At 38.8% G+C, this 21,608-nt stretch overlaps 2 protein-coding genes across 2 annotated transcripts; one reads left to right on the top strand and one right to left on the bottom strand.

Moving 5' to 3' along the window:
* nufip2 (nuclear FMR1 interacting protein 2) lies at window positions 1-9,960 on the bottom strand. The gene is made up of 4 exons (XM_039662882.2): window positions 9,664-9,960; window positions 4,711-6,411; window positions 1,928-1,960; window positions 1-1,748 (listed from the first exon to the last, which is right to left on the bottom strand). The coding sequence occupies exons 1-4, from the start codon at window positions 9,806-9,808 to the stop codon at window positions 1,696-1,698; spliced, it is 1,932 nt and encodes a 643-aa protein (XP_039518816.2). The 5' UTR covers window positions 9,809-9,960; the 3' UTR covers window positions 1-1,695.
* A 10,556-nt stretch (window positions 9,961-20,516) lies between these two features.
* Window positions 20,517-21,293, top strand: LOC120473337 (uncharacterized). Its single transcript, XM_039663127.2, has one exon. It carries the CDS (start codon window positions 20,517-20,519, stop codon window positions 21,291-21,293), a length of 777 nt encoding a protein of 258 aa, XP_039519061.2.
* The last annotated feature ends 315 nt before the right edge of the window (window positions 21,294-21,608 follow it).

Below are 21,608 nucleotides of genomic sequence, written 5' to 3' on the forward strand. Positions count from 1 at the left end.
TTGTTTTTTTTTTTTTTTTTTTTTTTTTTGTTAGATAGAAGAACACTGCCCTAATTCTACCTGAGTGTCTTTTTTATTTTCTTTACTTTTTCACTTTTTTTATTCATTTAATTTTTTTATTTTATTTTGTTTCATATACATTTCTTTTGAGATTGTGGACCGACAGTCCTTAGGTAGAGGTTAAAGTTAGTAGCCTATGATTAATAACTAGAATTTTCAAATATGTACTGATATGTCAATGTTTAAGGAAATACAATTCAAGAACATAATACATAAAGTGCTACTGATTCTTACGTATAAATCAATTAATCATGAAATGATAAAGCAGAGGATAGACTCTTTAACTTTAGAATGCATTTTCTGACATTAGAAACATTTACACAACAGCAGAATTCCTGTCAACAACGGTTCTATTGATGAGGCTCATATGGACTGTGGCAAACTTAACCAATAATTAAAACAACAAAAATTAAAAGCATAAAAGTGTGATTGAGGTGCTCGATAAAAAAAAAAAAAGCTAGGGGCTTCTAGTCTCTCAAGCAAACATACAAAGTCCAGATCGTTTGCTCTCCATTTCAAAGAGCAGCTCTACAGAACTAAACCAAAACGAAAATATCCATAATGTACCTTATTAGCGTTAAAGTTAAAGCAACTGTGTGGTGTGGCACATCTTATCGATTAGTTGTGGGTTCTAACTGCTACTTAAAAAAATAAAAACATAAAACACTCGAGAGAAAAGAGTATAGCACGATCTCTGCCCTCCGTTTACACACTCTCACACAACGAGCAAGAGACTCGAACGGCTGTCAGGTGACAGAAGCGTGAAGAGACGACAATAAGACTATTAAACGATAGCACTTTGAACTCTTCCAAAAGAGGACACACAGAGCAGCATACTGCACATGCACACTACAGGGCGTACGGTTTCCCAATCCGAGTGTACCTCACAACCTGCCCTTGGAGTTTTTAAGTATTTCAATGAAAAGTAGAATAAGGAAGGAAAAAAACAAACAAAATAAATGGAGATGCGTCACGAACAGGACTGACCCAATCTTGTCCAGCAATTAAATTAAGACAATTAATTAATCCCAAAGGCTTGAACTAACTTCCCCCCGCCCACACATTAACATATGGAGCTTGATTCCCCTGAATCTAAAAAACAAACAAACAAACAAACAAAAACAAAGTAGTTCCTCTGGCTACAGTATGTTAATTCACTGGAGAGCGACACTCTTCGGTTTTGTGCCCAAATGAATTCGATGTGACCACTTTGAGCCTACATGATTATTTGAATTCAAGAGGGGACACATGGTGACATGCTTTTCTCCAGGACGCTCTCTTTAGGTCCGTGAGTACTCAAATGAGAAGCTTCAGCCCAACCAAAGTGTTTGACGTGTGAGTTGTATGTCCCCAAAGTCATTTAAATTGTCTTCAGCAACATATCCGCTAGACCGCAATAGAGTTTAGTTCCACAGCTCCCGTTCTAATATTCTAAAACCAGCTAACTGCGAGAACCCATCGAACTGGGTTCCTCTGTGCTCAGCCTTGACTGTTAACGGGGTAACAAGGTCCTTTCTAAACCATCTTGAGATTGGATTAGTTCTGATTCAGGATGTTCAGAGGCAGCAACCATGGTTCCTCAAGCACATCTTTTTGCAGCAGTGTTTATCTGAGATATAGTGTCCAGACACAGCTTCACTGAGCAGGTCCGTCCCATGACTCACTGTAGAGGACTACTCGATTTGGATCTACGGAAAAGTGAGAGTTTGGAACTTTAAAAACCACAAACGAAATGATATGGAGAGATTTAAGGGATGTGAACAGAATGGGTTGCAAGATCTAAATGCTGAATCATTTAAGGGTTTACATGCTGATGAAAGAGTTGTCTATAACCACGTCAACAAACAATAGGTGAATGGAAGCTTACCTTGTTTTTGCAAATTCAAAATATATTCCATTTCTGCAAAGAAGAGAAAGATGAAAGTTCAGTGTAAAAATAGATCTATCGTTTCTATTTGACTTGAAAGAACTAAATAACTGAGCTGTGTCAACTCACACTAACAGGAAAGCTTAAAAATACTGCTATTTTGTTGCTTTATATAAACAGACAGAAATCATCATTTTTGTATAATTAGTCCCACGGTATCATTTTGTGTGCATGAGTAACTAACAAGTAAGATTCTAATTTGAGAAGGCTAAGTAACATACTTTTAAAGGGACAATGTGTACTTTTTATGCATTTTATTATTTAAAATCAATATTCTTGTTCATAAATATGTCCTCAGTGGTGTACAAATACCTCTGCCAATTATCTGACTTATCCTGGTAAACGAAGAATTTATTATCTTTATATACATGGGACGGGTAGGTCCACGGAAGCTTCCATGTAGTTCCGCCATCTTGAAAAACTATAATAGCAGAGAGGGACAAAAAGTACTACGGCAATGCGTTTTCGTTCAGAGCCAGCGTCACTGAAAGCAGCAGAAACGGAGAAGCAAAGCAGTGAGAGGCGCTTGTCACTGCCCCGGCATGTTTAAAAAACTGCATTGCAAATCCTTGTCACCAAAAAATAGATTGTAAAAGGAAACCAAGTCATGGAAACCATGACCCGAGATTACAAAAAAAATAGTTAATGTCGGGATAGCTTTTTCCAGGTGGATAGAGCTAATGCAGGGGAAAGAGTTCAAAAGAGACGCTGAAGTCCTGCTTTCTTCTCGACAGGTAAGTCAATGTTACAGTCTTTTAAAATTAAAGTTACAGGCTTTTGAAATTACGCGTTTTTTTCAGTTCCATCGGGCAGCGACGATATATAGTTAAAAAGTTGATGATGATTATATCTAGCAATGCAAGTAAAATATAACGAATAAAGAAGGCTTAACTACTTATCTCAATAGTTGTGTTTTTCAGTCAGTAATTCATACTGTAACATTCGTTTGATCGTTGTGTCAAGTTGCTGTCTGTTTGAAATAACAAACCTGTTCACCCAAAGGAACTCGACGAAGTGCTACTAGAAGACATCCTTTCATAGCTTTTTGGTACATAATGGCTACCGTAGATGCAATGCGCATTTGAAAAAGCGAGGCGCTGGAGAGCACGATTCGCATGATTAGATGTTCATCACTAGATGGGGGAAATTCCTACACATTGTCCCTTTAAAATCTAGTCTAAACCAATTTATCAGCACTCAGCAGCACACTAACTGATAACACACTTTTTTCCCAATTTAAAGGCACAGTAACAAAGAACTACGACATGCATTTACATAATAGATAGGATTCATTTTTATTTTATGTTGACTTTAACAATCAGACAAACAAAAACAGAAGAAAATAAATTTGTGATAAACAACTTTGCAATATTATAATGACAAACAATTATCAGTACTAGTGAAATATAATAAATTATTTTTTGTCATTGTAGTCTAATGATCAGAAATAAAACAATTAAAAATCGTTTCTGCATATTGGTTATCAGACATCCATATCCAGTACACATTTACTCTAAAAAAAACATTAATCTTCAAAAAAAGTATTACACTACTTTCTAAATCCTATATTAACCTTGTCCAATTGACCAATACATGTATAGACATGAAACTACTCTTAATTATCTCAAATAAATGTAAAATTGAATAAATTATTCTTGAACTGAGCAAAGCATTTAAAGGTAGAAAGTTGCATTAAAGACATACATTTTATCTTTAAATGTTCAATTTTGTTGTTAAATCCACTATTGTTTATAGAATTGTTCTAGATACAGTTTAATGCAGTTATATCAGAAGAAACTGTAATTGAAGGGTTCACCCTTTAAGTTAACCCTTAAAAAAAATATTTCGTGATTTACTCACCCTCAAGCCACATCTATATGTGTATATTACTTTTTTCTTTAAGCCATATATTAAAAGATGGCTATAATGGAAGTGAATAGTAACAGAGATTTGGGAGTCCACAAAAGCAAACTTATCCATCATAAAAGTCATTTATACGGCTTCCGGGGGTTAATATAGTCCTTTTGAAGAACAATATCCATATTTAAAAACTAAAATCACTGGCTTCCATAAGCAAGTCGAGTTTCAGCCGAAGAGTGAACTCTGATCGATGTATAACGTATTGATGAGCGTGGAAGCGCAGAGGACATAGGAAAACACCGGTCAAAAACAAGAATTTTTAAACAGAAATGTCAGAGAAGCTTGAGTTTGTTGCCCAGCCCTATTTGTTTGAACCACGACAGGCGTCTACCCTCACACTACTCCTACATCATACGCCCGAACTTTACTCTCTTGTGAATGTGTGGACAGACGTTACCAGAAGCTAATTACATTTTATAAAATAAAAAATACGGATATTTTTCTTACAAAAACACTTCAATTCAGAAGGCCCTTATTAACCACCTGGAGCACTGTGAAATACTTTTATAATGGATGGATGCGGCTTTGATTTCAGTTACTATTAACTGGCATTATAAAGCTTGGAAAAGCCAGGATATTTTTGGCCAGGACTCCAATTGTGTTTGGCTAAAAGAAGAAAGTCATACACCTATGATGGCTTGAGAGCGAGTAAATTATTGGATGATAGTAATCTCTTAATTTATGGGAAAAGCAATTAAATTACATTATTTACTTAGTAATGCATTACAAACAACACTGTTCATTATAAAGAATATACTTGTAATACAAGTGGAAGTACTCAGCAAGAGGATATAGTGACTTACCTTTAGTGTGATAATTTACAGCAGCTTTTAGATCAAATGATCCCCAACTAGACCTCCTGTCAAAGCCCTTAGTATGGCCCTGCTCCTTGGCCAAAGCCACCTTGGGTGTAGCCGTGGAGGTGGGAGGCAGCTCAGCACAAATGTCCTTAGAGGAAGAACAAAACACTATTGCACCATGAACCCCAGTCTCTTCTCTCTGAGCATCCAAGCTAAAGACAGGCATCTCAGATACGGCCCTGCTTGCTGCCGTAGATCCGCCGCTCACACCTCGACTAAGATTTTGAGCGTTAGTCCGTTTATCTGGCTCGTGAGCCTTGGGGAAGGGTGGTTGATCCGGTCTCTGAGAGGTACTGGTGGTCTGAGTGGCCACTGTAGCAGGACAGCCTCCCTGAAAGCTCACCTCTACTGGCACGTCCTTTCCGTTCGAGCAGCACGCCACGCCCTCTGGTCCAGCGCTAGGCTCGTTGATAAAGGACAAGCCCCACTGATTCTGAAAAATGTCCCCCAGAGACTTCTGATTTGTCACAGCAGCAGGGGGATCAGCTTGGCGGCCACTAGGGAGTGAGAGTTGCATATTGGAGGGGGTGACGGGGTAAACAAACAGGCTGGGCTTCCTGGGCTCAGCCACAGAGGCGATGGAACTTCCGATGACCGTAGTGCCGCTACCAGGGGGAGATGCTACATTCTCAGCGGCAACAGCTGGGGTCGCTAGCAGAGGACCAGAGCTGAAATGGGGGCCAGGCAGGGGACAGCCATTCCCTTCCCCCGGCAGAGGACCGTTGGTAAAGCTAGCAGAGGTGATGGTTTTCACCGCAGACATAGGGACCTGTGGTGGTCTCCCAGGCACCTGGGGAGCAGGAGTAAGAGCCTCCCCGCCAGCTTGGGCAGTCTTATTGAGGTTCTCCTTCACTTTGCTTGCATAACTGATCTTAGGCACTATCTTAGCGCTACTATTGTCCACAGGAAAGACAGGCGGAGGCTTGAACAAGGTCCATGAGTCCTCTTTGGTGGAGGTAGTCACCTTAACCTTGCTGGAGCGATCCTCAAACCGCTTTCCAGCCGCTTTGCTGTCCAAGTTCTTGCGCTGAAGTTCAGCGGCAGCCACCGGAGGAGGTGGGGTGGCGGAGGAGGCAGGTGGATCCTTGGCTTTTGGGTGCGGTACGGCTTTTGAGCCGACTCTGCCACTCTCCACCTGAGAGCCAGAGGCAGACTCCGGTGCCACATCTACGTGGTCTTGTTTGCCGCCCTGCTGCATGGCTTTTCCCTGGGCAGGAGCAGTCACATTGTCCACGGATTTGCCATTCCTCTGGGCCCGGCGCTTCTTGGGAGTAGTGTATCCGCTCTCGGAGCCACTGCCGTCATTGTCAGCACCGGGTTTGCAAGGGTAACCGTTGGTAAGTGATACAGAGTTGAGCGACACCACACCGTTCAGAGAAGCCAAAGCCTCTTTTTTGCCCTCAAGTGTGTTCAACTCAGAGGACTTGTCATTTTTGAAGTCCATTCTGTTTCTGCTAGTGTTTCTACTTTTTCTGTCCCCAGTAGAGTCAGTGGTGAAGGTCCGTCGAGTGGGCTTCTGTTTCAAGTTGATGTCTAGCAGGAGTCTGTCGCCATTACCGTTTGCAGGGTGCAGGGAGCTGTCAGGGTTAAAGGAAATGGGAGTCACCTCTCCCTCCTTCAGAGTCCCATTTATTTTGCCATTTTCTGCACAGAGAAGAGAAAAAAAACAATAAACAAGTGGAATGAAAATGGCACATTTGCATCAACATTTTTGGCAAATATCCAGATTAGATCTAGGTCAAGTCTAGTCAATGTTTGCATAAGACCAAGGAATATTTAGACTAGGTATGTTCAGTTGAACCAAGCCAGGGTCAGGCAGACGACAAGCTCACTCCTGGAACGTACACTGGACTGGACAACCTTGCAGGGTATTCAGTGTACTTCCAATTAAAGCCAGTTTGAAATGACTCAACTGCTGGAATATCTGTGATTTGATAGCCATAAATCTCACATCTTCTGAACAGAGCTAGTTTACAAAATTAAACTGCTGCCAATGAACTGAAAACAGAGATCAGTGGGTTTTAATCTGGGTCGGCATCATTTTTTTTTCTCCCCAAAATGTACACACACACACACAAATATGTGGTTAATAGCAACTCTCCATAGGCATAATTATTTGTATACTGTACAAACTGTATTCTATCCCCATACACTAAACCTACCCATCACAGAAAACTTTTGCTATTTTTTTAATGACGAAAAACACAATTTATTGTTTTTGTAAAACTTGGTTTATGAAGACACAGTAAGTATCTTCATAAACCATGTTTAAATTTTACATGTCATTATACAAATGTTTGTCCTCAAACCATTTATACAATCAAGTGCGCTCACACATACACAAGGAGTTGATATGTATCATACTTTCTCCAAGGCTGCATTTCTCAGATCAAATATACAGCAAAAACAGTAATATTTGATACATTATTATAATTTAATATAATGGTTTTATAAGCTGTAATTTATTCCTGTGATGGCAAAGCTGAATTTTCAGCATCTTTACTCCAGACTTCAGTCACACGATCCTTCAGAAATCATTCTCATATGCTGATTTGTGGCTCAAGAAACATTTTTAATAATCATCAATGTTGAAAACATTAAAGTTCCAAAGAACAATATTCATTAAACCTATTTTTGAAATAGAATCTTTTGTCCAAGCGCTATAAAAACATTTGGATTGAAACCTAAATGAATGTTCTGTAGAAAACAATACACACAACATGACAATGAATGTACTACAATATAAGGGTTCACTCGCTTACTATTTTCAAACAAAATAAAAAGGTATTCATGGGGGGTCCTTAGCAACAGGATCATCATATTGGAGGTCCTTGGAATAAATAAAAAAAAAAACATTTGATGTTCTTTCTTTGCCAGGCAAGTATATAGCAAGGTCTGCTTGAGTTCATGATTTTTATGGAAACTATTTATGGCAGCCCTCAGAGGAACTTAAGACAGTAACAATACCATTCTGGGCTGGCAACCTGGTATACAGATTTAAATGTATTCAAACAGAAGAAAAGATGTCTTCGTACAGTTTATGTAAACAAGTTGGACCAACGACCAAGAAGTTAGCAGGGCATTGCAACATCCAAATGTTGAAATACATTAATGCGGTAAAAAGAGCTCTAAGAGATCTAAAACGGGTCTGCATGACATTTGTCCTTTTTGATGCGGAAAATATGATGCGTGAAGAGAGTAGTCCATGCAAGTGTGCTTTCATCGGCCGGCTCAAATCTGACATCGCCCTATTTTTAACCGGAGGTATGACGTGTCAAAATGGAGTACTCAGTCATTTGGGTAGTTCCCCAGCATTGGTGTACATGTCTTAAAATGCCGAAATTAATTAAAAAAAACTGAGATGAATACACCTTAAATCCCTTTAACACAGTTCATGCCTGACGTGAGCTCTCATTTGTATGTTAAAGTCACAGTAATGGAGGTGGGTTGTTTAATCCCAACATACCATTCAGCAACGTTTATACTCCATGGAATAATTTATAAAATTGTTCAGCTATGTTAATAGTTTGATTCAAGGACCAATTTTACAATGTTAATATTGAACGACTTGACAAACTGTGCGTATTCGGTCAACAAACCGGCCAAGTCATCAGCTAGCTTAGCATGCTAGGTGGGGAGCTTGAGTGATTAGCCGCAGGTAGCTGTGATTGAAATAACGTTATTTATAACGATTTTGTGAAGTGACAGCTGCAACGACATATTTCAAGAGGGGCTATACAACACACAGGGCGTTTTTATCCATCATAAATAAACAGTTCTGACGATGTGTAGTGGTGTGCACTCCTGTGAGACCTTTTACATGTCACGATAGCCAGCAGAACCTACCAAAAAGTTAACCCAGCTAACGTTACGCTTGCGGTGCGTTTGAACACATAATATGCTCACAGTTACAGGCCAACTAAGGACACACACAATACAGCTGTTTGTCACTTCGTATGAAATCTAAAATATAAGGGTTCTAGAGTTGGCAGGGTTCGTCGCAAGGCGCCATGAGCTTTTCGAGACGTTGCATGCAGTCATACACAGGACAGGTTAAACAGGGTCAGAGAATGCACTTTAATATACAAACTACACAAATGCAACTATTTTATAAATATATGCTGTAAATATACATGTCTATGCGTTTAATGTATATGATTTCCCGGTTGCATCTGTTTACACGTTTAGAACGTCTGTATCTGGACAGTTATAGAATGTTCTGACGCGTTCTATTCAGGCCACTCGGTGTCGAGTTCGAATCGGCGGTGAGCGCGAGCCCAGGCAGTCACTGCCAGGCCCACTCACATGACTGTCAAAGAGCAATAGGCCGCGTTTCGAGCTAAGCTGGCCGAACCTACACCAATAATACTCCCTCGGACTACAAAAGCTAACAGAGCTAATTACGTTTCCCCATTTGTATCACTGAAATATTCGGTTTTGTACGATAAACGGGCAGCGGCGAAGTTTGTGAGATTTGGCCGTCCATCATGGCGGACAGGAAATAACAGAGCAAGCTTAAGCTACGAGCAGGAACATTCCACAGGAGCCGGTTCATGTTGCTGTGGCAGCACCAGGATAGAGCTAACAGGCTATTCTGGGTCTCTGATGGACACAATCCCCGTAAAACGGACCAAACTGAGAGATGTGTTTGCGAATGAATCAGAAGTCAGGGAAATGTGTAATGCGTGCTGAAAGACCGGTGCACAAGGTCAATGTCCCTTCACGCTAGTTAGCTTTACGGCTAGCACCCTGGATGTAACTATTTAAAACTGTTCCATCAGCAAACCATGCTCCGCGTTTGACTTCACTCAAGCTGTATTACTGTAAACAAACATACCACGACATGTACTTGAAGCTTGTCAGAGGAAAAAACAATGAGAGTTGCTGGTCACCAACCTGTTTTCTTCGTCTGCGTTTTCTCGTTCTGGAACTGACTGTGGTTCTGATCATTGTTTACCGATATGTTCGATCGATCAGTGTCGTTCTCTGCTCCATGACTGATATATACTCCGATTGCCCCGTCGCAGGGACGTTCCTCCATTTAACGCTAGCGCAAGTGACAGAATGTGCTCAACCGGTGCTCGGTGGACGAGGGGAGTTGAGACATTTGCACTGCCCAATCACAGCCTGCGTTTGGGGGTGCCAGTGAGAGGCGGGCGGTGTTTTGTGCGTCGCGATACAAGGCGTGGATGCTTCCCAGTCAAGGCCACAGGAAGCTGTCACGCAAACTCGTGCAATCACACCAGAGACCCATAGAGATATCTATAGGTTCTGAATCAGTCAGTGCTGTGTCAGTTAGTCCTGTAGTCCTGTTGTACACTGTAGGGTAATTTGATAATGTCTCGGAGTCAAATCTATTTGTTTAGTGCCCCTTTCTGCCAGTGGGTGGCTACTAAATTAGCGAGTCGTTTAATTATTCATTGCGTCAGGGGTATTAATAATTATAGTTTTTAACATTAGTAATTCTTCTGCCATCTTTCTCTCTTAGTTCTGAACTAGACCAACTCATGAAATGAATTGAACAGTTCATGTAAGATGTGTTCATTCAGTTAGTGCATGGGCGATATGTCCCATTCAATATAGATTGTTTACTTTTCTTTACTTTTTCTATTGTAAAACAACAAACCACAAACGGAAGTCATTTATTGGCAATGAAGAGTACTATGGAAGCTGTGTGGCATATGCTGAATTTAAGCAAAATTTAAGCTTTGAATGCTTTGAAATCTTTTGCGACTAAACTGAACGAAGCAGTCCAACTAATCGAAGGTATCTGACTCAGTTTGGAAGTTCCAAGCAAATGTCACTAGGGGGCGAAACGCTGCATGCGAGAGTGAATGGACAGTTCGACAAAAAACGAAAATTCTGTCCGTAATTATTGACCCTCGTGTCTTTCCAAACCCGAACGACTTTTTCGTTCATCTTCAGAACACAAATGATTATCTTTTTAATGAAATCGGACAGCTTTCTGTATGTCTTAGGCTACCACTTTGACACTTCAAAAAGTTCAAAAGAGAGATATTAAATCTAATCCATATGAATTGAGCAGATTAGTCCACATTTTCTGAAGTGACTGAATCACTTTATAGGCCTAATGATGAACTGAACAGATTATCCTAATTCAGGCTTATATGTTTTATTTTACTTTTTGAAATCTAAGTGGTAGGCTAGTTGCATAGCTGTGAATGGAGGGACAGAAATTGCTCAGATGTAATTTAAAATATCTTTATTTGTGTTCCAGAGATGAATGAAATTCTAACGGGTTTTGAACGACGTGGGTAATTTAATGACATAAATGTCATTTTTGGGTTATCCTATAGTGCCGCCAAACACTACATGACTTTCCAAATTGTCGGATCGCTGATCTTTTCACACTGTCTTTTGTTGATCATCACCTGTGTGAGCGAGCACTGGTTTACACCCAATTTCGGGCTTTTGTCTGCAGTCTCCAGTTAGCCTACTGCGGTGACTGTAAAATCATGACTTAAAGGTGCTCTAAGCGATGTCACACGTTTTTTTAGGCTAAAACATTTTTTGTCACATACAGCAAACATGTCCTCGCTATCTGCTAGCTGCCTGTCCCCAAATGCGCAGACAACCCAGGCTCCACAAATGGCAACAAAAACAAACTGCGGCAACCCGCTCCATGAAACATAACAAAATGTTCCAGCCAATAACTGACAAGAAGGCCCTATGGGTGGGTCTATCTAGCCTCCGTTTTGTTTGAAAATACTTTAACGTCAACAAGAAGTCACGTTACGCGACAACGCTTAGAGTACCTTTAAATAATGTAGTGTGTGGGCAACATAGGCTAAGGCAATGACTCTTTCAGTGAAGTTAATAAATGCGTGGAACTTAAAATATTAAACTTAAAATATTAATTTTAAGCACAAATTTGTTCACAAATGTAACACCAACACTGTTGTAAGGTGTATAGGCCTACAATTTTGGGACATTTGGTAGTTTGGTCAACACCTCAGATTCAGATTCAGTGTTTATCAAAAGCAATTGCATGTCTATTTAAACTTGGAGAGGTCAAGGGGATAGAATAAACCACAGATAGCCATGGATATCCTAGAATGTTGCACTTTGGACTAGCTCTCATTTAGCAAAGTGGGGGTAGATTGCAGATCTGATGTTCTTTTAAACTTATTAAACTATTCAAAGAATTATGTACTAACTAATCATTAGAAATGTTAGAATAGCCTATATAAAAATATACATTTAAAATTGAAATAATATTTCACAATATTAATGTTTTTAGTGTATTTTTGAACAAATGCAGGTGCAGAATAAGAGATTTTCTTTTTAAAAAAATCTTACTGACCCCAAACTTTTGAACTGTAGTGCACCATTAAAGTAACCTTGAATTCAGGTCTCACAATTTACTTTATAATAAATTGTAGTGTATATGTTTTTCCATCATACAAGCCTGCCATGCATTCTCTGAAATTAACAAATTAACCAGAGGGGGGCAGACAAACACTGTTAAGACAATCTGTATCTTTAGTGTAGTCATATACATTTTAAGAACATGGAATCATAAAACAACATTGTTTTCAAAATGTTTAACCTGTTATCATTCATTATAATAAAGTAATAATAATAATACACATAAAATTCCTTAACTATGTTTAGAATGTACAAATCCTTTGATGGTCAGATTTATCAGGATTGACATGGACAACAGCCTCTGTGAACTCACCTGGGAACGTTTGAACTCCGGCACTGTGTTAGTACTTGTCGAAAGCACTAAAAATGTTACATTGTGAGTTCCTCTCTAAGGTGAAACCAAAATAAACCATTCCTTTGGTAATCTCTGTAAACTGTATTTTCACTTCTTTTACATGTTTAGGTTAAACATTCTCACTTGCCCTGCTGTACTGTTTGTGTAATCAGCATTGCTGGACCTTTAAACAAAATACTCCATGTTTGTCAGACACTGATGTGATTTTAAAAGCAGTTTTAATAGTCCATTCAAAAAACTATTTTATGGCTGAGCTTGTCGGAATGTCTCTTGGACTATCCCAGCTGAAAATAATAGGTTGTGTGTTTTATAAGTTTCAAAGAAAACATAATGCACAACTTTTCATAGATGTGCGGTACATCATTAAAATGATAATTGAATGGGAAAGATTAAAAAAAATGCTTAAAGATGAAATGTTTTAGGTACAATTGTTTTCAACTTAACTAAAATATATCTTCAGGGCAGTATGGACCATGAGAAAAAGGTTACGGTTTACATTCCTAGACCATAACAAGTATTACCTACAGGCAATGTCATCGCATTTTAGGTTCTGTCAAAACAGACTCCAGCCAGGGCATAAATCACATACCTCGGCTCTATTAATCTAGCATCTAGCAAACCTTGAGTGAAAGCCTGGCTTTTTTAATTGCAGAGAGCTGGCTCAAATAATGCTAGTCCTCTGTCTCTGTAATGCTGTTATACAGGTATCAGGGTGACTAGCCTTGAGCATAGCATAACCCTGAAAGGCCACAAGTGATTTCATATTCCCTGTGTCTTGTCAACACGCTTTCATCTAAATTCTGGTACCTTCTCAAAAACAAATGTGAATATTAAGCATTTGCTACACTATGAACCCATGCAAACATGATTATATAATTCTAATGTCTGTGGCATGTTGTGAAGACTTTTGTAGTCTGACATTAAGATGCGCTCGCTTTGGTAAACCTGAAAGGGAAATCATTAGGGTTGTTTACTTGATGTTAAATGTGGAAAAAATGAGGTGCAGGCTGTAAAAAGTCAGTTTGACTCTTGCACCCGCTGACTGTCACCATGGAGACAAGCCCATCACAAATATAGCAGTACTGACTGAATCTCAATCCTGGTATTGTCTTCAAGCACATTTATTTTGATGAGCAAGATTTCGTTTTAGAGCAGAACGTTAAAAAACTAAGGCTTGTTAGAAAGCGATAGGGAGTAACACACGCACAACACTTTTGTTTCTTCTCTGCATTTCTCTTCTTCTCTAGCTTGCTTCATAGTTGGCTAATAAACCTGGCATTATATTGTTGGGTCTTTGACGAATTGTGTTTAAGTCAATTTGGATAAGTATTCTCTATAAGAGTATAAATGTAAATATTGTGCTTGTGCATAATGCCTTTAAAAAAATCAGAAGCTCTGTCTTGGTAGAAGACTGAATGAAAGCTTGTTTATTTAGTTCGGATTGGTTCCTTTTTCTAACTCCGTCTGGAAGTGATTCATTTTTTTGGGCCGCCTCTTACTTTTACATCTGTAGATGGAGCACAAGCAGCCAGTGCTGTGGATGGTGAGTCAGGGAACGAAAAAAGATCAGCCCATCCTCCCCTGACAAGACAACACCCATCTTAACACAACCTCATCAAACCTAACCATGCCAACTTACAAGGGCGAGTGCAGATCAAGAGGCATGTGTCAACAATGTACTGTTGTACTTTTTTACAAGGGCTTCAATGAAGGGCCAAGGAGGTCTCAGACATTTCCATTACACTGTTACGCGCCTGCAGCAATAGTAGCATATAGTTTGGGAACCCCCCGAATAAAAAAGCCTATCAAAACAAACTAAGAAAGGTTGGAAGCCTTGCTAAGGCTTTTGTTGTGTTGAAATCAATGTAATGTAATGTAAAGGAATGATTATGATGTTTCTTGAAGCTTCAGGAATAGGCCTATTTCACAAAAATGGCCGCCAAGAGCGGAAGTAAGGTAAACTCTTTTTCGGTGAAAGCACCGAAAGCGATAAGAGTTCGCAGGACAAAATAATGCAGAGACTATTGCGCACCTTTTCAACCCCAAGAAGACACAACCCTATTTATCACTTCATTGGGTTTCATGGAACAACTGGGGAGAAGTTAAATCACGCCAGACACAGATGGAAAAAAGACGGAGGAAGCAGATTGTTGCAGAGTGATGCCCTGACACAAAACAAAACATGTTCATATTGCACTTGATTCTTATCCGATTTGCACGTCATTCACTTTTAGTCATTTATTATTATGAATTGTTGGCAAATTAAAATTGTTTGTAGAAGTTGTTTTCTGTCACTTTCTTTACTTTTTTTTTTTCTTTTTACCTGGGTGCGCTTTGCCATACTGTTAACAAAATGTTTTCATGTTGTTTTCTTTAACATTGTACGTTATCAACACTGGTTGTGAAAGGAGTGAATAAAAAAACTAGAATAGCACAAATATTAGCACTTTCATTAAAGCATTAGTGGCCAGTAGCCTATACAGTGACATGCAGCTAAACATTTTTTTTCCCCAAGAATGTCGTAACAAATTCATGTTTTCCGCGTGGACCTCTAATTTCCCTGCATATTTCTCAAGCCTCACCACCCCTTTAAAACCATGTATCCAAATAATTGTGCCACTGTCTTCTAATAACTAGCAGAAAGCAGCTTCTCATTATCTATCTTCAGACTTAAGATTTACAAATCTTTAGACAATTCACAGTTATGGCCGAGCTGTCTCTAGTTCTCACAGCATGTGCACGGCTATCTAAAAGGACCTTGATTTATACATGTCGACTGATAATTACTAGTGTCGAACCATTCGTAAAAAAAAAAAAAAAAAAAAAAAAATATGAGGATGGGTTTTAAGAGCATGCTTGAAGTTCTCAGTACTCTCAATTCTTGTAAATCACTGGTGTTTAAGTGTTGGACTACATCAGGGGCAGTATGTGATTTAAGTGCACAAATGTTTCCATTACAAATGAATCACACAGTGTTGATTGTGTGGAACAAACTGACTAAATTTAAATTCAAAGTCGTAGAGAAAATGAAACGCACATTTATTTTGTGAACTGGTGAAAATACTGCTTCACTACACGGTTGTGAAAAATTCAAACTGAAATATGGTCTCCTTTTTTAATTTGAGTTTTTTGTTGTTGTTGTTGTTGCTTGAGTTGAATTGAACACCCGTATTTTGAATGTCACATTGCATTGTGTTTGTGTCCTGTTTTAGGATTAAAGGAAATTCTGTAAACTTAAAGGTATAGTTCACTTTGAAATTAATTTTTGATATGTTTTAGCTTACCTCAAGGGCATCCAAGATGTGCGTGTCTTTGTTTCCACAGTATTTTCAATTTTGATAATGGAGGTTTATGGGGTCCACCTCAAAGAGCATGTATATAAGTTCAAATTAAACATGATTTAATGACTCGTAAATATAAGTACACATTGATGGCCTAAGACATGAAACGAGCGGTTAGTGTGAGAAAACGAACAGTATTTATATCGTTTTTACCTCTTGTAACCTCTTGTGCATGTTCTTTGAGGTGAACCAAGGGTGGGCCCCATAAACCTCCATTATATGACTGACAGACAAGAACGGTTTGACCTGAAAATATCAAAATTGAAAATACGGTGGAAACAAAGACACATACATCTTGGATCCCCTTGACATAAGCTAAAACATCTCAAAAATTAATTTCAAAGTGAACTATCCCTTTAACGGATGATGGGTAAAAAGTATTGATCTATCTCTTTATAAAGTCTTTAAAACTTTAAATTTGGGGGATTTTTTCATTCCAGCATTCAGACAGTTAATACAGGTAATATATTGTATGTTTAAATTATATTCTGTATCCTTTTTGCTAACTTAATTCAATTTAAAAGACATTCTCAATTCAGTTCTGAATATACCCCAACCTGGGAATCCATTCTTATTGTTTTAAGGGGCAGTTCAGGTTAAATGTCCAGCTCAAGGGTGCTCTTTAACCTTTGACTCGACCATCAACAGTTCAAAGCAGTTTCCATTTATAAATGACTTTCTGGCTGACAGTTTAGATATCAGCAGAAAAAGTGGTCATTGTTGAAAAATTTAACTTTTTAAATTCAATAAGCATTTTAGAGGTCAATAATTGTTATTTCATGTATTACCTCCAAAAGAAAGAAATCCGGTTATTTTCAGTGTTTTAGTTTCCAAACCTTGCAAACAAACCCCTTAATTACGAAGTACTTCGGTCTCTCCTTTCTGTGTTCATGACCCCTAATTTTTTTTTCACATAACCATTGAGAAAAAGCGCCAAAAACAATTACACGGACATTCCCACGCTCCCTCTGTCTGGCTTGGTTTTTTTTTTTTTTTACCCAAAAGTGTTTTTATGTCAACCAGGTCAACAGAGCTGTCCAACACCCAAATTGTCATTGATTTTATTCCTGTTCGAATGTAAAATCCCAAAGCAGCCTATAATTAAAATGAAAAGGTTGAGGGATTTTACAACTAATTTCAAATTATAGAGCAAACGCAGTATGACACAATACAGAGCCCTGTGTTTAAACAAACCTGCTTTTTGGATTATAATTGCACAACAAGAAAAGGAAGAGGATGTTGTAATTCCTACTTAACCAACAATATTTTCCACTAACAAAAACCAATTTGCCTTTCACTGCATATCTGGAAAACACCCCACGCCCATAAGGGGCATCAAGTCAACACATCTATTGGCCAAAACCAGTTTTACGACTAACCCCTCTCAGCAACTAAGGGTTTGTATAATATTTTTTACAATTTAACAATGCAGATTAAGGTGCAATAAGATTGGTCTTGATGAATGTTTGAATTGGTACAGGTAATTGTTCTGCTAATATTGTGCTATAAACAAATATTGTGTGTTTGTTAAATGACTGTCAACCCCTAAACCTAGATGGCTGAAGTCATAATAGGCAGTAAAAGCTGGACAGGAAGGAAGCAATGTCCGAAATGGTGCCTTGTTTCTTGTTTAAAGGTTATTGCACCACCACCCACTGCTGATATGATCTGAGCTGAGATGGCATTCTTGAGCCATTGGTTTGACTGGAGGCTTGTTATCTGTAAAATCAGCCCGTTCTCATCCTTTAACGCCATATTGAACGCTATATGCAAAAACAGCGCTATACTACGCACATTGCACCCTTTATCGTTAATATAACACGCGAACCCAAGACGTCATAAATCCTTTAGCGTGAAAATGACACGCAGACCCTACCCCACACCTAAACTTAGCCCTCACAGCGCGTGTTATATAACGATAACGGGTGCCATGTGCGTAGTATAGCGCCGTTTTTTGCATATAGCGTTTTATATGATGTTAAAGGATGAGAATGCGTTGGTAAAATAGGCACAGCCCAAGAGAAGATGGGGCGTTTTGCCATTATGACCAGCCTGTCAAGTGGCTTCCTCGGTTCATTGTGATTTTGTAATAGTTAATTATCAGCAAACCTGTATTGATTTGTGCAATCGTGGGACTGTAAAGTAAAATGTCAATACCACTAAAAAGAAGGTAGGGATCAAAAAGTTGGATGGTTTTAAAATGGGTCAATTATACTGAATGATAGTTAGTTAAAATTTCACTATATTTTCCACTTTCAGTACAAACAGAACAAACCTGAGAGTTCAAGTAGGGGATACACAAGCCGTTTGTGAGTGAGAATAAAAAGGCAACGGCACCAAAGCCCTTAACTCACAGTCATCACAGGTAATAATTGTAAAATATCTGTGTTCCTTTTCCCCAGCTTTGAAGTAAGGTGGCTACTGTCTGTTCTTGCCCGTAGGAAGCGCACATCAGATTTATGGCTCTGCAGACAACCAAATTACACTGTCCCTCGTTGCAGCCCAGGAAGGCCAGTAATCGCTTAATACACAACAGCTAATTGTGACCATACAGAGATACAGAGTTTATGTGACACATGATAAGTGTTTTTCCATCCCTCTGGCAGAAAAGAGGTGTAAAGGCAAATTGGTAAAAGAGGCTTATCTGATAAAGCTGTAATTTGTCATAAATGTTCCCATTTTTCTCTCAACACCCAGGACACGGCTTTGACAATTTATCTGGATAAAGGCGAAGGAAAACTAGCAATGAAATTCTTTTACTCTGGTGTCATTTATGGATTATGAATGATCACTGTTTGAATGGTTCAGAATTGGGAATTCTACAGGCTTCTCAGCACATTCGCATTGTCTTCTGTAGAGGTTTTTTACTTGCAATTGTAGTTCTATTTAGAACCATTTTCTGTTGAAGAACTCTTTTATCCTGAAATGGTTCTTTGTGTTGGGTATTAGGGTCCTTTTGTTTTTAATATCTGTAAAACTGTCAACAAATTATTTGACAGGTTTTCTCAAGCTCATCCACACAACTACACAAAACTGTCAACACTCTCTCTAGATTTGAACTTTTAAAATGGTAACTGGTTGCAAACTGAAAAACTATCATCTTGTTCTTTTTAGAAACCTTTTTCCTAAAGATGTAGTTCTCCCAAATATGTTGTCTTAATTTGCACACCCCACTGTCATACATGAATTTTTATTAACGGATAATAACAATTAAAGGAGTAGTTCACTTTTTAAAAAAACTTTTGCTGATAATTTTCTCACCCCCATGTCATCCAAGATGTCCATGTCATTCTTTCTTCAGTTGAAAACAAGGTTAAGGTTTTTGATGAAAACATTCCAGGATTTTTCTTCATATAATGCACTTCAATGGGAACCAAGCAGTTCAAGGTCCAAAACACAGTTTCAGTGCAAAGGGCTTTAAACAATTCCAGGCGACGAATAAGGGTCTTACCAAGCGAAACGATCGCTCATTTAAATTTGTTTTTACCAAGTTTAAGTTTTACAATCAAATGGTCGCCTTGCTCTGTTCTGTGATGCGCATTCATGACTCTCCTGTTCGAACTTGTTTATCTTTTCCCAAGTCAATTTGTTCATTTTGAATGAACCAAATGACACGAAAAAAAGATTTGTTCATTTTGATAAACGAGTTCGAACATCAGAGTCACGAACATAGCAAGGCGACCATTTGAGCTTATAAAACTTAAACTTTGTTATTTTTGTTTTTAAATGAGCGATCGTTTCGCTTGATAAGACCCTAATTCATCTTCTGGAATCGTTTAAAGCCCCTTGAACAGTCTTTTGGACCTTGAACCGTTTGGTTCCCAGTAAAGTGCATTATATGGAGAAAATCCTGGAATGTTTTCGTCAAAAACCTTAATTTCTTTTTGACAGAAGAAAGAAAGACATGGACGGATGACATGGGGGTGAGTAAATTATAAGTAAAAGGTTTTTTTTAAAGTGAACTACTCCTTTAAGGTTACAAAATAACCTTTTGAAAAGAACCATATTTTATCTGTGAAGTGTGAATAACATTTTAATAATCCAAATGTCTTTTTATTTTTATTTTTTATATAAAAAGAACCTTTTGTGCAATGAAAAGCAAATCAGTATGTTAAAGTTTCTTCAGGGATATGCAAATAAAGAAGCTTTATTTTTAAGAGTGTATCCCTCTGAGAGTTGTTTTTCCATAATAGTTCCATAATATTTCCAAGCAAGAATCATCATGCAATGCAATATCAATACTTAACTGTCCAAGCGTCAAAACCAAACATAAAACGGCTCATTTTTACACACCGCATAGTTATCCGCATCTGTCAACTCTGCAATTGTCATTCCTCGTTTTCGGCATGGTACAGTTGGAAAGATCAGATCCTGTGTGTTGAGGAGGTGTGTCAAAGCCTGTTGACTGATGTCTACGCTTGCCTGGAGGGCACTTGTAAACACAGAATACACCTTTGCTTACGTGACACATCTACAGATTGCGTTTAAAAACCCCTCTCACCCTCTCTGAGACTGACAGATCTGAACTGGTAGGTGAGGAGAAGATTTCAACATGTGGATGTTTTGCAAAAATAGCAGTTTGTAGTTCACACGGACCGTAAGACTTCTCATCTCTCATACCAAAGCCAAGATCTGTGTTTTGAAGTAGACAAAAGTCAACAACAATGAGTTTGGGCAGCACCAGTACAGAATCTGAAGTTTCAGAGGATGAGATGGAAGATTGTCCTTTGGGTCAGGATGACGACCGTGACCACGGAAGCCCAGGAAAGCTTCGTTCAGAGCGCTCAATGTCATCTGGCCCAAGTGACACGGAGGACGTCAAAGCAGTTAAGAGCCGTACTCGGCCAAAGAGGTCCAAAGCCCGAAGAGTCGCTGCCAACGTCCGAGAACGGAAGCGCATCCTGGACTACAACCAGGCCTTCAATGCATTGCGCACTGTCCTCAAACATGATCTTAGCGGAAAGCGCCTGTCCAAGATCTCCACGCTCCGCCGTGCCATCCACCATATTTCAACTTTGTCTTTGTATCTGAGGACACATTCAACCACAGAACCACGCGCACCTCCGTGTACCCATATGGAGTGCTACCAGCAGCCGGAAGAGCACAGTTCCCTGTCTGGGAAGACAGGAGCTTTCCAGGAACCGATGGATAACTACATTCCTCATCAGCCTGAGCTCACAGTCTCTACACAGATGTATCAGGACTCATCAAACTCGACACCATCTCAAAACTACAACCACTGTGCAACCAACAGTCAGGGACACTGGGAGGACCAAAGCAGTGATTGCTATGGTGGAGGACCTGGATATCAACATGGTACGAGGGTCACCTGTCATCAGAACCACATGGAAACTTATGCAGATTCTGCTAACCCTTCTCTGGCTCTGCAGCTGAGTTACCTTCAATGTCATGGATACCAGCAGTTTCTGAGTATGCACTGACTTTTGTTATGCTAGTTTTGATGAAAAGCATTAGCATTTTTGTTTAATATAATAGTGTACATTAAGAGTATTTTTGGATACATTTCTCAGGATAGAAAATATACTGTATATTACAGCAAAAATCCTCATTTTGAATTCCATTGTAAATAATATTAAAAGAAATATGTCACAAAAAGAAATTGAATGATTTTATTGTTACTTAAAGGCTGGTTTCAAGATTTTGTTACCACCTTCCACCATCAAACCCTCAAATAAAGCAGCGTATTATACTTTTTAAACCACTGTCCTTAAAGGTCACTGTAAAAAAAAAATATT

Source organism: Pimephales promelas, chromosome 16 (genome assembly GCF_988280905.1).
Source record: "Pimephales promelas chromosome 16, fPimPro1.hap1.1, whole genome shotgun sequence".
Lineage (NCBI taxonomy): Eukaryota > Metazoa > Chordata > Actinopteri > Cypriniformes > Leuciscidae > Pimephales > Pimephales promelas.